This window comes from Podarcis filfolensis, assembly GCF_964270895.1.
Source record: "Podarcis filfolensis genome assembly, chromosome: 14".
In the NCBI taxonomy this organism is placed as follows: Eukaryota; Metazoa; Chordata; class Lepidosauria; order Squamata; family Lacertidae; genus Podarcis; species Podarcis filfolensis.
Genome location: NC_139616.1, coordinates 4,490,159 through 4,502,676, shown reverse-complemented (window position 1 = coordinate 4,502,676; position 12,518 = coordinate 4,490,159). Strand labels below are relative to the sequence as shown.

At 46.0% G+C, this 12,518-nt stretch overlaps 1 protein-coding gene across 5 annotated transcripts in view; it reads right to left on the bottom strand.

The window, feature by feature from the left end:
- TLN2 (talin 2) overlaps positions 1 to 12,518 on the bottom strand; it is a 171,130-nt gene that overhangs the window by 24,267 nt on the left and 134,345 nt on the right. For all 5 annotated transcript variants that reach the window (XM_083586092.1, XM_083586096.1, XM_083586094.1 and 2 more), the window contains exons 36-44: positions 10,950 to 11,090; positions 10,120 to 10,301; positions 8,884 to 9,016; positions 7,169 to 7,270; positions 5,529 to 5,699; positions 2,674 to 2,820; positions 2,184 to 2,285; positions 1,876 to 1,995; positions 278 to 424 (exon numbers count right to left, since the gene is read on the bottom strand). In XM_083586092.1, the coding sequence (XP_083442218.1) occupies positions 278 to 424; positions 1,876 to 1,995; positions 2,184 to 2,285; positions 2,674 to 2,820; positions 5,529 to 5,699; positions 7,169 to 7,270; positions 8,884 to 9,016; positions 10,120 to 10,301; positions 10,950 to 11,090 (1,245 nt within the window). The remainder of the gene's footprint in view (positions 1 to 277; positions 425 to 1,875; positions 1,996 to 2,183; positions 2,286 to 2,673; positions 2,821 to 5,528; positions 5,700 to 7,168; positions 7,271 to 8,883; positions 9,017 to 10,119; positions 10,302 to 10,949; positions 11,091 to 12,518) is intronic.

Sequence of the window (12,518 nt, the reverse complement as noted above, 5' to 3'; positions counted from 1 at the left end):
AACACTATGGTGTAACCCAGCAGGATGTCATGATAGCAAGAGATTTCAACCTGCCCTTAATATTGAGGAGGTTCCCTTTTAGAGTCTCTATGGATGCCTTCCAAGTATCTGAGGATGCTTCCAAGCACCCACTATAAAAAGGGGGTCTTGATACCCTGAACCCTGTTTCTGATCAAGGATTGCTACAACCCTGTCTTAGAAGAGGACATTATTCTCAGTGACGCACTGGGGACCAGGAGGTGTCTAAGCTCAGACCACTGACGTTGAGGGCACCCACCTTCTCGCTGACCGCCCGAGCACACTCTATCAGCTCCCTCTTGGTGTAGCTATCTGTGGGACATATCTGTAGAGCACCAGCCTTCTGGACCAGGAAGATGCAGCTGTGGCCAAGTTCCTGAACCCGCGTTCTGATCTGGAAGCCTATCTGGATAGCCAAGTGGTTGGTGTGGAGAGGAACAGAGTGGAGGAAAAGAAAGTGTTGCAAGTTATTTGTAAAGGAGGTAAAGGCAGCAGTGTTAGGCAAACCTTGGCACACCACTTTGATGCTTTTCTCTATTATGGAACTGTTCCTGGACAGGTTTATAAGATGCCCTTATGACAAACTTGATGAATATTATTTGAGGGACAGGGCCTTCTCAGTCTAACAGGGCCTTCTCACTGGCAGAACCCTTTTTATAGAACTCCCTCCCGGTGCAGATCCAATTGTCTCCCACTTTTAATTGCTTTAGGAGACAGCTGAACACTCAATTATTTTTCCAGGCGTTCAGTACCTAGCAGGAGTGGCCCCGTCTCTTTAGCAGTTGCACAGTTCTACACTGAGGTTAATAATAATAATAATAATAATAATAATATCCTGCCAGGTGAGGAATGGCTAAAAGAAGGTATAGGGATGCCATGATGAATTGACAGCAGTCAAAATCAAAGCTCCTGGTCTTCATGGGTCTCTTACCTTCAATTGGTTAACTGCAAGTGCACCAAAAAGTGCATCTTTCCACAGGTCTGAGAGACTCTGAAGATTCCTGCTTCAGAATTGCTATTACTGCTACTTATACCCAGTACTTGAATTACAGGATGGAGGGCAGGTTCAGAGGGCCCCCACACCCTTTCCACGGGCTCCCGCTAGCTACTGCTTGTTAGCAGGACATGGGGTACTGCACTTTGATTAAAATTAGCACAATCTGGTTTGCTTACAGGCCATTCTCCTTTTCCTACCCGGAAAGCCAGTGCGGTGCAGTGGTTAGAGCAGGCTTCCTTAACCTCGGCCCTCCAGATGTTTTTGGCCTGCAACTCCCATGGTCCCTAGCTAGCAGGACCAGTGGTCAGGGATGATAGGAAATGTAGTCTCAAAGCAACTGGAGGGCTGAAGTTGAGGAAGCCTTTAGCCATAAATGTCACTGGGTGGCCTTGGTCAAGTCACCGCCTCTCAGCCTAACCTACCTCACAAGGTTGGGGATTAAATGAAGAGAACCATGCATGCCACCTTGAGCTCCTTGGAGAAAAAGGAGGCATGTACATATGACAAAAAACAACAATAAATGAACAGATAATAAATAAATTCAAGCATTGCTTAAATTTATATTCTGCCTTTTTATTGGCTTGCTCAAGACAGCAGGCAAAACCCCAACTTTGCACAAATCAATGACACCAAATCAATACCCCTGTGATGACAACAGAGATAATCAAGAGGCAGAGGATTTTTCTACACAAGCAGCAAGGTTCCAATATGGGAGACCCACTAGTTTCTTTGGGGCAGCAATTTAAGAACAGAAAGGGGGTGGTGGAAGGAGAACTCTGATGTTGCCTGGGCCCTCCCCGCCAAAGTTGGTTCCATCACTGCATGCTTATTAACCCCAAACAAGACCAAGGGCTCAAGACCTCCTCCGGTTCTGCTGTAGCAGCTGCCATCCGTCCCTGGAACGCCAAGTGACCATAGTCTGTGGTCATTTGCGAGGCGAGTCCTCCCAGCTCCTCTGGATTAGTAACCGCCTTCGTCATCTGAAGGAATGTGAAGAAAGAAGAGGTGAACATGCCTCACTTGTGCTACATTGTGAGAAACAGGATACTGCACTAGATTATCCTTTGGTCTGATCCAGCAGCTGGAACTTCTTGGGTTCCCAAAGGCTTCCGTTGGTCATCACTTAAGGTGCACCTCAATGCATTTTGCTGCCATCAACAGATCTTACCATTTCTTGGGCTGTCACTGCAATGGCTTTGGAGTATTTGACTACGGTGGTCTGATAGTCAACATAAGTTCCATTGGGTTCTGGTGGTGTGCCCTCATCCAGCTGCAATGGGGATTGAAGAGGAAGAAGAAAGGGGATCAAAATGGCAGGAAATCTAGACCCTGTTCCCATAAGTGGAAAAGGTCTACTGTAACCAGAAAACCCACACTGACTGACCTAAATTACGCAAAATAGGAATGGTATCATTAGTGCCTGGGACTGAGGGGTGGGAGTCTGCATGTGTCTCCCCTCTCCCCCCCAAGTCCTTGAATCACAGACACCTCAATCTGTTATACGGCTACCAAGGAAGGCAATTACTGATATAATCAACAACAAGTTTTTGATAGCTGCAACCTCAATTGGAGTCTTCCTGGGTGCTTTGGGATAATCACATATTCCAGGGGCCTTGGGAAACAGCAATGAGAAGGGATCCCGGGTGACTCGTACAGACCTTGCTCATGGCTTCAGCTATGGAGTCCACCATGTTGCCCACCATCCCTACTTCGCTGGCAGCTTCATTCAAGGTCACCATGATATCATCCACCGCTTCCTTCATCAGCTGGGCAGCTTCCGTGATGGCATCGTGAGTGTGTGAAGCCTGAAATAAGTTGATGGAGAAAACAGGAAACATTGCATCTCCCTCTTTCTTTGACACAACTGAAACACATCCCAGTGTCCCTTCTGTTGAAAAACACAACTTTTGTGTGATGGCCGGCATGGAGACTTAAAAGGCTTTCCACGTGGGAACACAGAAAATAGGAGTTGACACCCACAGCTTTGTCCGCTCTGTCCACGTTCATGGCCTACATTACAATACCACTTTAAACAGTCATGGCTTCCCTCAAAGAATTATGGGAGCTGCTGTCTGTTAAGGGTGCCAGGAGTTGTTAGGAGGAGGCTGCGATTCCCCTCACGGAGATACAACCCCCAGAGTTTCCTGCGAAGAGGGACTGACACTTAAACCACTCTGGGAACTATAGTTCTGTGAGGGGGAATAGGGGGTCAGCAAACAACTCTCAGCAGCCTCAACAAGCTACAGCTTCCTGGTTTCTTTGGGAGTAAGCCATGGCTGTTTAAAGTGGTATCATCATGCTTTAAATGTATGGTGTGAATGTGGCCTCTGTGCCCCTCAACATTTGCCTCCTGAGGAGGCCTGCTCAATAGTAGGGCTGGTGCTGAATGACTGAAGGGATGTGAGCCTTGGTGTGTTAAAGAGAAAGGAGCCTAGTTTTAAAAGTAAAAAGCAATTCTTTTAAAAAAGGTTTGATTCCCCTTCCAGTCTCCACTCCCGATTTGAGACTTTAAGACTAGACTTCCTACTGACACATTAAGGCAATTACAGTGTTTGCTTCATGATCTCATTGCGGGAGACAATTGTCAGACAGGGGTGATTACTGAAGGCAGGATTTTTTAATTACACATGTTTGTCTAAGGGCCATTAAAGTATATCTCCCGAGTCTCTCATCATCCATCACCATTCATGCTTGATTGCTCACAAGGACTGTATTTTTTAGACCCCCAGACATGCAAATCATCTCTCCTTCTCTGAAAGCATCTTCTGACAAAGTAAAAATATTTGAGGGAAACATGAATGGCTGGTCTACACAGGCAGGAGAATGAGGTGGTAAAAGTGCTGAAATCCCTGACTGCTCCCCTGAAAACAGAAAACTAGCTCAGTAAGAACAAGGGCTAGCCTGAAACCTGTCTCCCTGACATGCTAGCTTTCCATTTCTGGGAGTTTGTTATATAGGCTAGCTTTCAAAAATGGGATCCCCTCCTCCCTGCCATTATCATGGTCTGGAATGGCACAGTTTATTCTACTTCCTCAGGAGACCACGCTTAGATGCAAACTACAGAACTTATCCTTTAAGAAAAACAACAGCACACTAAGCCACAATGCCAGTGGGCCTGCAAGCTTCAGTGGCTTAATCAGTGTGATTAACAGGACAATATTTTTGTGTAATTAAAATCAACCGGAAGGGCCATAGTGCAGTAGCAGGGCCTTTGGAATGTTGAAGCTTCTGGTTCTCGTGACGGCAGAAGGTCCCAGATTCAGTTCCTGGCAAAGTCTCCAACTAAGATGTGAAGGAATAGACTCTTCTCTGCCAGACACTTTGGGCAGCTGTTGACTATCTGAGGGGACAATACTGCGGTAGATGGACAAATGCTTCACAAAGGTGGCTTCCTATGTTGCCATTGGGACAATTTTAAACCCACTGTGGTTCCAACCTTGGCTCTCCTTTTCCAGCATCAGCAGGGAGAGATGGCAGAGCTTTTGAGGGGAGCTGAACAGGAAGATGCTTATGGGGCAAGGAGTTCAAAATTAATTGACTGGAAAAGCTGAAACCAGTCTATTTTTACTCTCATAGACATTTGTGTAGGAATTCAGAGGGCAGGATTAACTGTTATGCTGAACATGCCACAGCTTAACAGCCCAGGAAACTGGAAGCCCTCCTAGGCAATAATTATTGAGTGCCTTGCGGAAAGGAAAGGAGGGCAATCCTCAGCTGTCTGGTGGTTCCTTCTGAATCTTCCTCTGATGCTGGAATGTGGCGGCTTTGCCACTGATCCCATGACATGGCCTCAGACAAACAGGCTTGAAATGTGGTGCAAGAGTCTTATCCATAATACCTAGTTCAGGCAGAACTCTTCTCTGCTTGTACTCATGAGTTTCTCTTTTTTTAAACAAAGGTATGCAAGCTTAAAACCCTTAAAATCCAACATCCAAATCTGAAAAAATGATGACACTTTGGACTGGAGAGACCCACCCAGGTTAAAATTCTGCTGCAAAGCTGACTGTTTACTTACTCAATTGGATTTGGGAAACTTGTATGACCATCAGTTGCTGTGATCCATCAAATCAGATCACCACCACCACACAATTTACCAGTGCTGAATTAGTCTACAGGAGTAGTCAGTGTGCTTCCCTTCAAACATAATAAGACACGGAGCTGCCTTATACAGAGTCCATCCAGCTCAGCATTGGCTATAATGACAGGCAGTGGCTCTCTAAGTTTTTCACAGACCTATTGGAGGTAGCAGGGATTCAACCTGGGACCATCTACATGTAACTATGTGCTCCATCACTGAGCTATGGACCTTCCCCTTCTATCATATGCCTGATCACTGGCCATCCTGGCTGGGGCTGATGGGAGTTGGAGTCCTACAACAATTGGAAGGTAACACATTCGCTATCCCGGAGAGAAAAAGGGAATACTTTTGTGGCTTGATGAACATGCAGGACCCTCTCTTAGGACATCACCTCTAAATATCAGCATTCAATTAGTCATCCTGAGGGTGGCCTACCTTGGGGTTTCCTCCCCCTTCTTTGGCTGCGTAGAGCATCTGGAGGGCAGATTCCGCCAGAGTCTTGGTCTGGTCCAATAAGGTCATTTGTTGCTGGTGGTTCATCAACTTGGATACCACACCGACAGCAGCAAGAACCAGCGGTTCAAAGTAGCTGGCTACCTGCGTCACCTAAGGGAGGAAGGGAAAGAAGGCAACAGAATTCATTCAATGTGGCTGTGCAAAGACCTCATTTGTTTCATCATGCATTCATTAAAAAAAAAAAACCCACCATGCATCTGTTTACCATTTGTCATCCATTTAAATGTAATTCATCTTGTTTTTCCACATTCATATATTTCATTTGCTTATTTAAGCATTTCTGTGCTGCCCAATGAGCCATGTCCTCAGGGTGGTTAGAGTGCTGTTGTTTATGATTTGGGCAGCTGCCACTTTGTTTTCCCAGAAGGCCTCAGACATTATGTACTTCAAGAGCACCAACAAGCTGCACTAACAAGCACAAAACAACCCCTCCGCAGTGCCAAAAATCCAACTTAATGGTGTAACATTGGAAAGTGTTGATCACTTTTCCTACCTGGGCTGTTATCTTTCCACTAGGACCGAGATTGATGCCAAAATCCAGCATCCCCTGAGCTCTGTGAGTGCGGCTTTCTCCCGATTGAAGGGCAGAGTGTTTGAGGACCGGGGCATTCGCAGGGAAGCCAAAATGTTTGTTTACAAAGCTATTGTACTACCAACTGTACTGTACACTTATGAAACATGGATCACTTATAAACGCCATCTCCAACTCCTTGAAATATTCCATCAACGGTGTCTCTGGAAATTTTTACACATCACTTGAGAAGATAGGCGAACTAATGTCAGTGTATTGGAAGAAGCAAAGATCACCAGTGTTGAAGCAATGATTCTTCAACATCAACTTCACTGCACTGGTCATGTTGTGCAGATGCCTTACTATCGCCTTCCAAAGCAACTACTCTATTCCCAACTTAAGGATGGAAAGCGAAATACCGATGGACAACAAAAGAGATTTAAAGACGCTCTCAAGGCAAATCTAAAAAAATGTAGTATAAGCACTGATAACTGGGAAACACTAGTCTACTCAGACTTAGATACCACCTGTGTATCATTTTCATATAATTACATTTTTTCCCACCTTTGGCTTTGGCACAGGATCATAAAATAATAAAAATACAGAAGCGAATGACCAAATAGTGAATAGAATTACCGTATTTTTTGCACCATAACACTCACTTTTGTCCTCCTAGAAAGTAAGGGGAAATGTCTGTGCGTGTTATGGAGGGAATGCCTACGGGTGGCATGCCTACGGATTTTCCTCCTCTAAAAACTACATGCGTGTTATGGTCTGGTGCGTGTTATAGAGCGAAAAATACGGTAATTGCTCTAAAACACATGGGCTAAACAAACTAGCTTTCTGCAGTCAGAACTTCAAAATGGCTGCCTGGTTAATTGTGCCTCACAGACCCTCTGCTGCCCTCAGTGGATCCCAAAGCTGCCTCCCCAAATCCTCCTCAGTGGATCCCACGTGGCTGCCTCCTCAAGTCAGCGTTCTTTTCACGAATCTGCCTCAGACCAACAACATCCCTTTTCCCCAGAGAGGCCATTTTGTGGCTTCCTACCTTGTGGCCCAGCTGAGCGGCTTCGCCTCGAGCGGCTGTAGCAATGGGGTCAATCAGATGCCCAATTTCCTGGACGACCGACGTCAGCTGCTCCTGCAAGGCCTGAGAAACAAGCAAAATGGACATGTTGGGCCACAGACAGAAATGTAATGACAATGCGGAGGTGTTTGGTGACATGAAAGACACACAGAGGCACTATTTTGAAAAGCACATTTGTTCTCTCTGTGGGGTGAGGGGGAACTGTATTGTTTTATATATTTATAAATATTTATTGATGTGGTGGGCTATCCTTCCCTGGTAGTTTTTAAACAAAGGTTGGACGGCCATCCATCAGGGATTCTTTAGCTGTGATTCCTGCATTGCAGGGAGTTGGACTAGATGACCCTTGGAGCTCCCTACTAAACTTCAATTATCTGATGTATTAGCATGATTTTGATTTTGTGAAGCTGAATAAAAACAGGAAAAACGTGTTCATTTTGCCATTTCTGTCCCTCCTACGATCGGCTCCCAAATGCCAGGACAAGTTCTTTGCCCACCCAGTCCAGCGTGATCCCTTCCATGAATCTCTCCAGTCCTCTTTAAAGCCACCCCAGTTGCTGGCCATGATTGCCTCCTGAGGGAGGGAGTTCCATAGTTTAACTACCGTATTTTGTGCCCCATAAGACGCACCCGACCATAAGACGCACCTAGTTTTTAGAGGAGGAAAACAACAAACAAGAAAGCAATGCAAAGCCTCTTGAGCGAAGAGGGAGGAGAGCTCCCGCTGCGCTCAAGAGGCTTTGCATGGCTATCCCTGAAGCCAGAAGAGCAAGAGGGATCGCTGTGCACCGATCCCTCTTGCTCTTCTGGCTTCAACTATAGCTGCACAGCCTGCATTTGCTCCATAAGATGCACACACATTTCCCCTTACTTTTTAGGAGGGGAAAAGTGCGTCTTATAGAGCAAAAAATACGGTATACGTTGCATTGGCCACACTTTCTGGGGTTGGCGGGAGTTGCAACATTTGGAGGGCCAAAGGCCAGCCTCCGATCCACTCTGATGGTTAGCAGACTTCAAGGGGTCAGGCAGAGATGACTTCCCCTCCCCCCATGACCTGCTGCAAGCTGATATTTTTTCAACTGAAGATCCCAAGTTTGAACCTGGGACCTTCTGAATTACAGCAAATGCAGATGGCCAGATTTTTTTAACACAAAGTTTAACTTCATGTTAAGCTCTACCTGTAAAAACAAGAGAAATAAGTTTGTGAAAACTTGTTATTTTCCCCCTCCAAGTAGGATTCTAGTTTCCTGCTTAAAAATGGAAGAGGGAATGAAGCTGAGCTGCTTATGGTTGTTTGAAGGTCCCTCTTTTCTCCCCTGGGCATTAAAAGAAAAAGTAAACTTAAGAGCCTCAGCCTGAAGAATTTCAACCTGTCATTTTGCAACCAACCTATGTCAGTCTACCACCTGTGTTGTGGTAGAGGAATGCAGGTTCACTCCAGGTTCACTCAAGAGGAATGCAATGCATCATGGGAAAATCTTCTAGTCAGTTTATAGCAGAAGCTTTATTGGTGTGTTTCCTGTTCAGTTTCCCCTCACCCTGCACTGCCAATTACATTAATTTTATTCAGAGCTCTCTCCCCCCCCCCCCGCTCTCTCCCTCGCACACACAGACACACTCCCGGCTGAGAAGGAGGCTCAGCTTTTCCTTCACTGGCAATGCACAGCTCTGCTTACCTCAACAGAAATGTCATCCCTCGTGGCCAAGTTCTGACTGACAGCTGCAAGTGAGGCCTGCTCAATGTCCCTGATGCATCTATTGATCCCATCTATGGAGTAGTCACACTCCCGCTGGCCAGGGGCTTTGTCTCTGGAGAATGTATGGCAGATTGTTATGTCAAGGGTGAAGGGGGGGATATAACCATAATTAACAAGTGGGAACTGCAACAAAATATTAAAGAATGGAAGATTCCAGCCCCTCCCCCGGTTTTCCATCTCTCTCCCCCCCCATCCTTGCCCCACCCATCAGCCTGCATTCTGTGGCTACTGAGCATGCTCCATACACATCCAATAACTCCCCCTCACAGATTCTTTTGCACTTCTTCAATCTTTAGGATATTCCCTAGCTGGCTGATACCTCTTTCCTGAACATGGGTGGTGCTATTTTGCCTAAACAGGGAACGGCACTCACACCCCAAACGCTTGAAAATAAAGGGACTGATAATCATTCACTCTTCTACTAATGAGCACCCAGAGCACTGAATAGTGTACATGAGAACAATAATCATAACATATGATACAAAGAAGCAATTAAAACAAACACAACGTAAAACATATATATTACATTAACATAGTACATTGGTACACAGGAAAAGACCTGAAAGGGAAGTGGGGAGAGAAACATACTTCAAAGAGGGGCCTGACTGACAGAGTATTCTAGAGGTGGGGGAAGGTCTTGACCCCTGAAGGCAGTCTGCGGTTATTGCAAAACTGGAAGCTTGGGAGCTGAGTGCAATGCTCCAGGACTCTCTCTCTGACCCCAGACACACTTCCCACCATCCCTGATCCATGTACCTCTCAAGTGTTTTGGCCTGGCTGGGCTGCATACTTGGAACTGTGTTACTGCCTCTTGCTTGCCTGGACAGAGGGCTGTGCATGTGCAGAAACCCCTGATTTTTGCAGGGTTCGAATGTAGCCTACTGCATAAAAGGCAAATGTCACCTCCACTGCTCCACCTGCTTTTGCCTCTGGACCTGCTGCCCACCGCTGATAGGTTGCCTCTGGAAGGTTGTCCAGGAGGGAAAGCAGGCCTTGGGCTGAGAAAGGTTCCCTATACTTGTTTTTACATATTCCAGCTTGCTGAAATAATAAGCATGAGCAGGGCGTGTGTTCCTGCAGAATGGGGGAACGTGATATGGAGAAAGGGGCAGAGGTACCCACACTGCAAGTGCCTATAAAAATGAAAGGACTCACCTGATGGATGTGATGAGGCTCTTAATGGACTCGGACACGGTGTGTGAGTGCCCAGCGAGAATGGACCACGTGGGAGGGTCTTTGGGGTTGATTGCCAGTGACCGAGCAGTTTTGATTAAAGAGGACGAGCTCTCTAGCATAGTCCGGGCAGAAGTCAGGATTGGTTCCTGTGCCCGAGAACCCTGCAAAGAGGGAAGCAGCTGGCTTTTAGTTCCACAGCAACTCCCAGGTTGGGTTCAGGTGTAATAACCCCAGACTAAACCACCATGGTTTGTTGGGTTAGAAATGGCATGTGAACTCATTTGCTGCTCCTTCTCTTCCTACCTTTTCTAGCACGCCTCAATTCAAGTCTTAAGGTTCCAAACCAAGAGACTATGGTTTGAGTAATCCCTGCGAACCTCGGATCAGATCATAGCTCGTTGACCTGTTTTGTCCAGACTTTGACCATGTAGGGTTTGGACTCCCATCAGCCTCAGCATCCTACAATTGTACTAGCTGAGGCTGATCCTCACCTGATCCACATTGCACATGGAAGAACCCCTGGAGCGGGCTATAGTTTTACTTACAAGAGTTTCACAGGAAAGGGGAGGGAGGGAGTTAAATAAAAACAATGTGAGGTTACCATGTAGGCAACATGGCAATTGCGACGCGGATCGTGTAGGCAGCTTGCTTATCTAAAGCATAGAAAAGGTGAGCTTAATTGTTGTAAACAAACTTCCAAAATGCTTTGTAATGTCCTCAAAGACCAGAAAACTGGAGATCAGTTTGCAGTAAGTTAAAGACAGGCTCCGCATCATTATAAAGTTAATTTAATACAGCACTTCTCTTACCTCAGTACTGATCTGGGCTGGGATGCTGACAAACTCAGGGTTTGATGCAAAGGCTGTTAGGTTTTCCACAGCTTCAATCAATGGAGCAGTTGCAATCCGGCACTTATTTCGGTTATCTTCTGAGAAGTCACCATCCAAGGCCTAGTGAAGAAAAATAAAAATGGGTTCAAGTGCTGTGGTGAACTGGAGAGAGAGCACCAGATTTAGATGTGGGAAGCCTGGACTTGAATCTTCCACTCATCTGTGAAGTTCACTGGATGACAGATCCCAGCCTAACTCCATCTCACAATACGTTAAAATAGGATAACCCAGATCTTCCCATTCAGTCAGCTTGACCCCAGATTTCTGTATGATGCTTACAAGCGCCTGTCAGGTTCCCAGCTCATCACCAGAACCATTCATGTGTTCTCTCTTTCCCCAAGAACATATCCTGCAGGTTTTTGGCTGGTTCCTGAATTCCGTGACACCCATGCAAAGCAGAGATAATGTCAGCTCCCCATAGAGGCGAGTCCTGCACCTTCATGAAACAGATTTTGGTAAAACGTGTTCTCCTTCATGGAGAGCACATGTTGCGGTGGGGGTCGCCAGGACACTCCAAAGTTGGGGGCGGGCTAATTGATCATTGGCCACTGATGTGATTGGGGCTTCCCTTGTTGTTGGGAGGAAGTTAATGTTGCCATTTGTTGATTGACAGCCAGAAATGCTAAAACTCCTTGCACGAGGCTAGGGCTTCCTCTTTTCACCCGTGCATCGGATTGCCTGTCCCCCCCCCTTCCCTAGAATTAGGGTTGTTCGCTTTGACCTTGCTATGCCTGTCATGGGGTTGTCTGCTCTTGGGGCAGGGGCCCGGTAGGAATTTTGTCCATCTGGCTGATTGGCTGGGGCCATTTGGTTTTTGCCTACTGCGTAGCAAATCATCACAACTTGTAAGGTTACGGTTAGGCATTGGTTTATGGTTTGGTTGGTTGTGGGGCATGGATTGTCTGTGCCTGCCCCTCTAATGCTGCTGCTGCAAGGGATTCCGTTAAAGGAATTGGGGGCTAACTATTGCTTTTGGGGAAGAATTGCAACGATAAAAATGAATGTGCTACCAAAGATGTTATTCTTGTTTCAAACAGTTCCAGTAATCAAAGGGGCAGCGATTTTTAAAAATTGGCAGCGAGAAATTTCAAGGTTTATCTGGCAGGGTAAGAAGCCGAGGATAAAATTTAAGATATTGACGGACGCAAAAGAAAGAGGAGGCTTCGCCCTGCCAGACTTGAAATTGTATTACGAAGCATCTTGCCTCTGTTGGTTGAAGGAATGGATGAAATTAGAAGACACGGATGTGTTAGATCTTGAAGGTTTTGATAATAGATTTGGGTGGCACGCGTATTTGTGGTATGACGAGAGACGAGTACATAAAGGTTTTGAAAATCACATTATAAGAAGGTCTTTGACTGAAGTGTGGGAAAGATATAAAAACTTGTTGGAACAAAAAACTCCATATTGGTTGTCGCCGTTGGAGGCGATAAGTGTGAAGAAAGTCAATATGACAGGGGGTTGGGTGACATATGAGAAGTTAGTGTG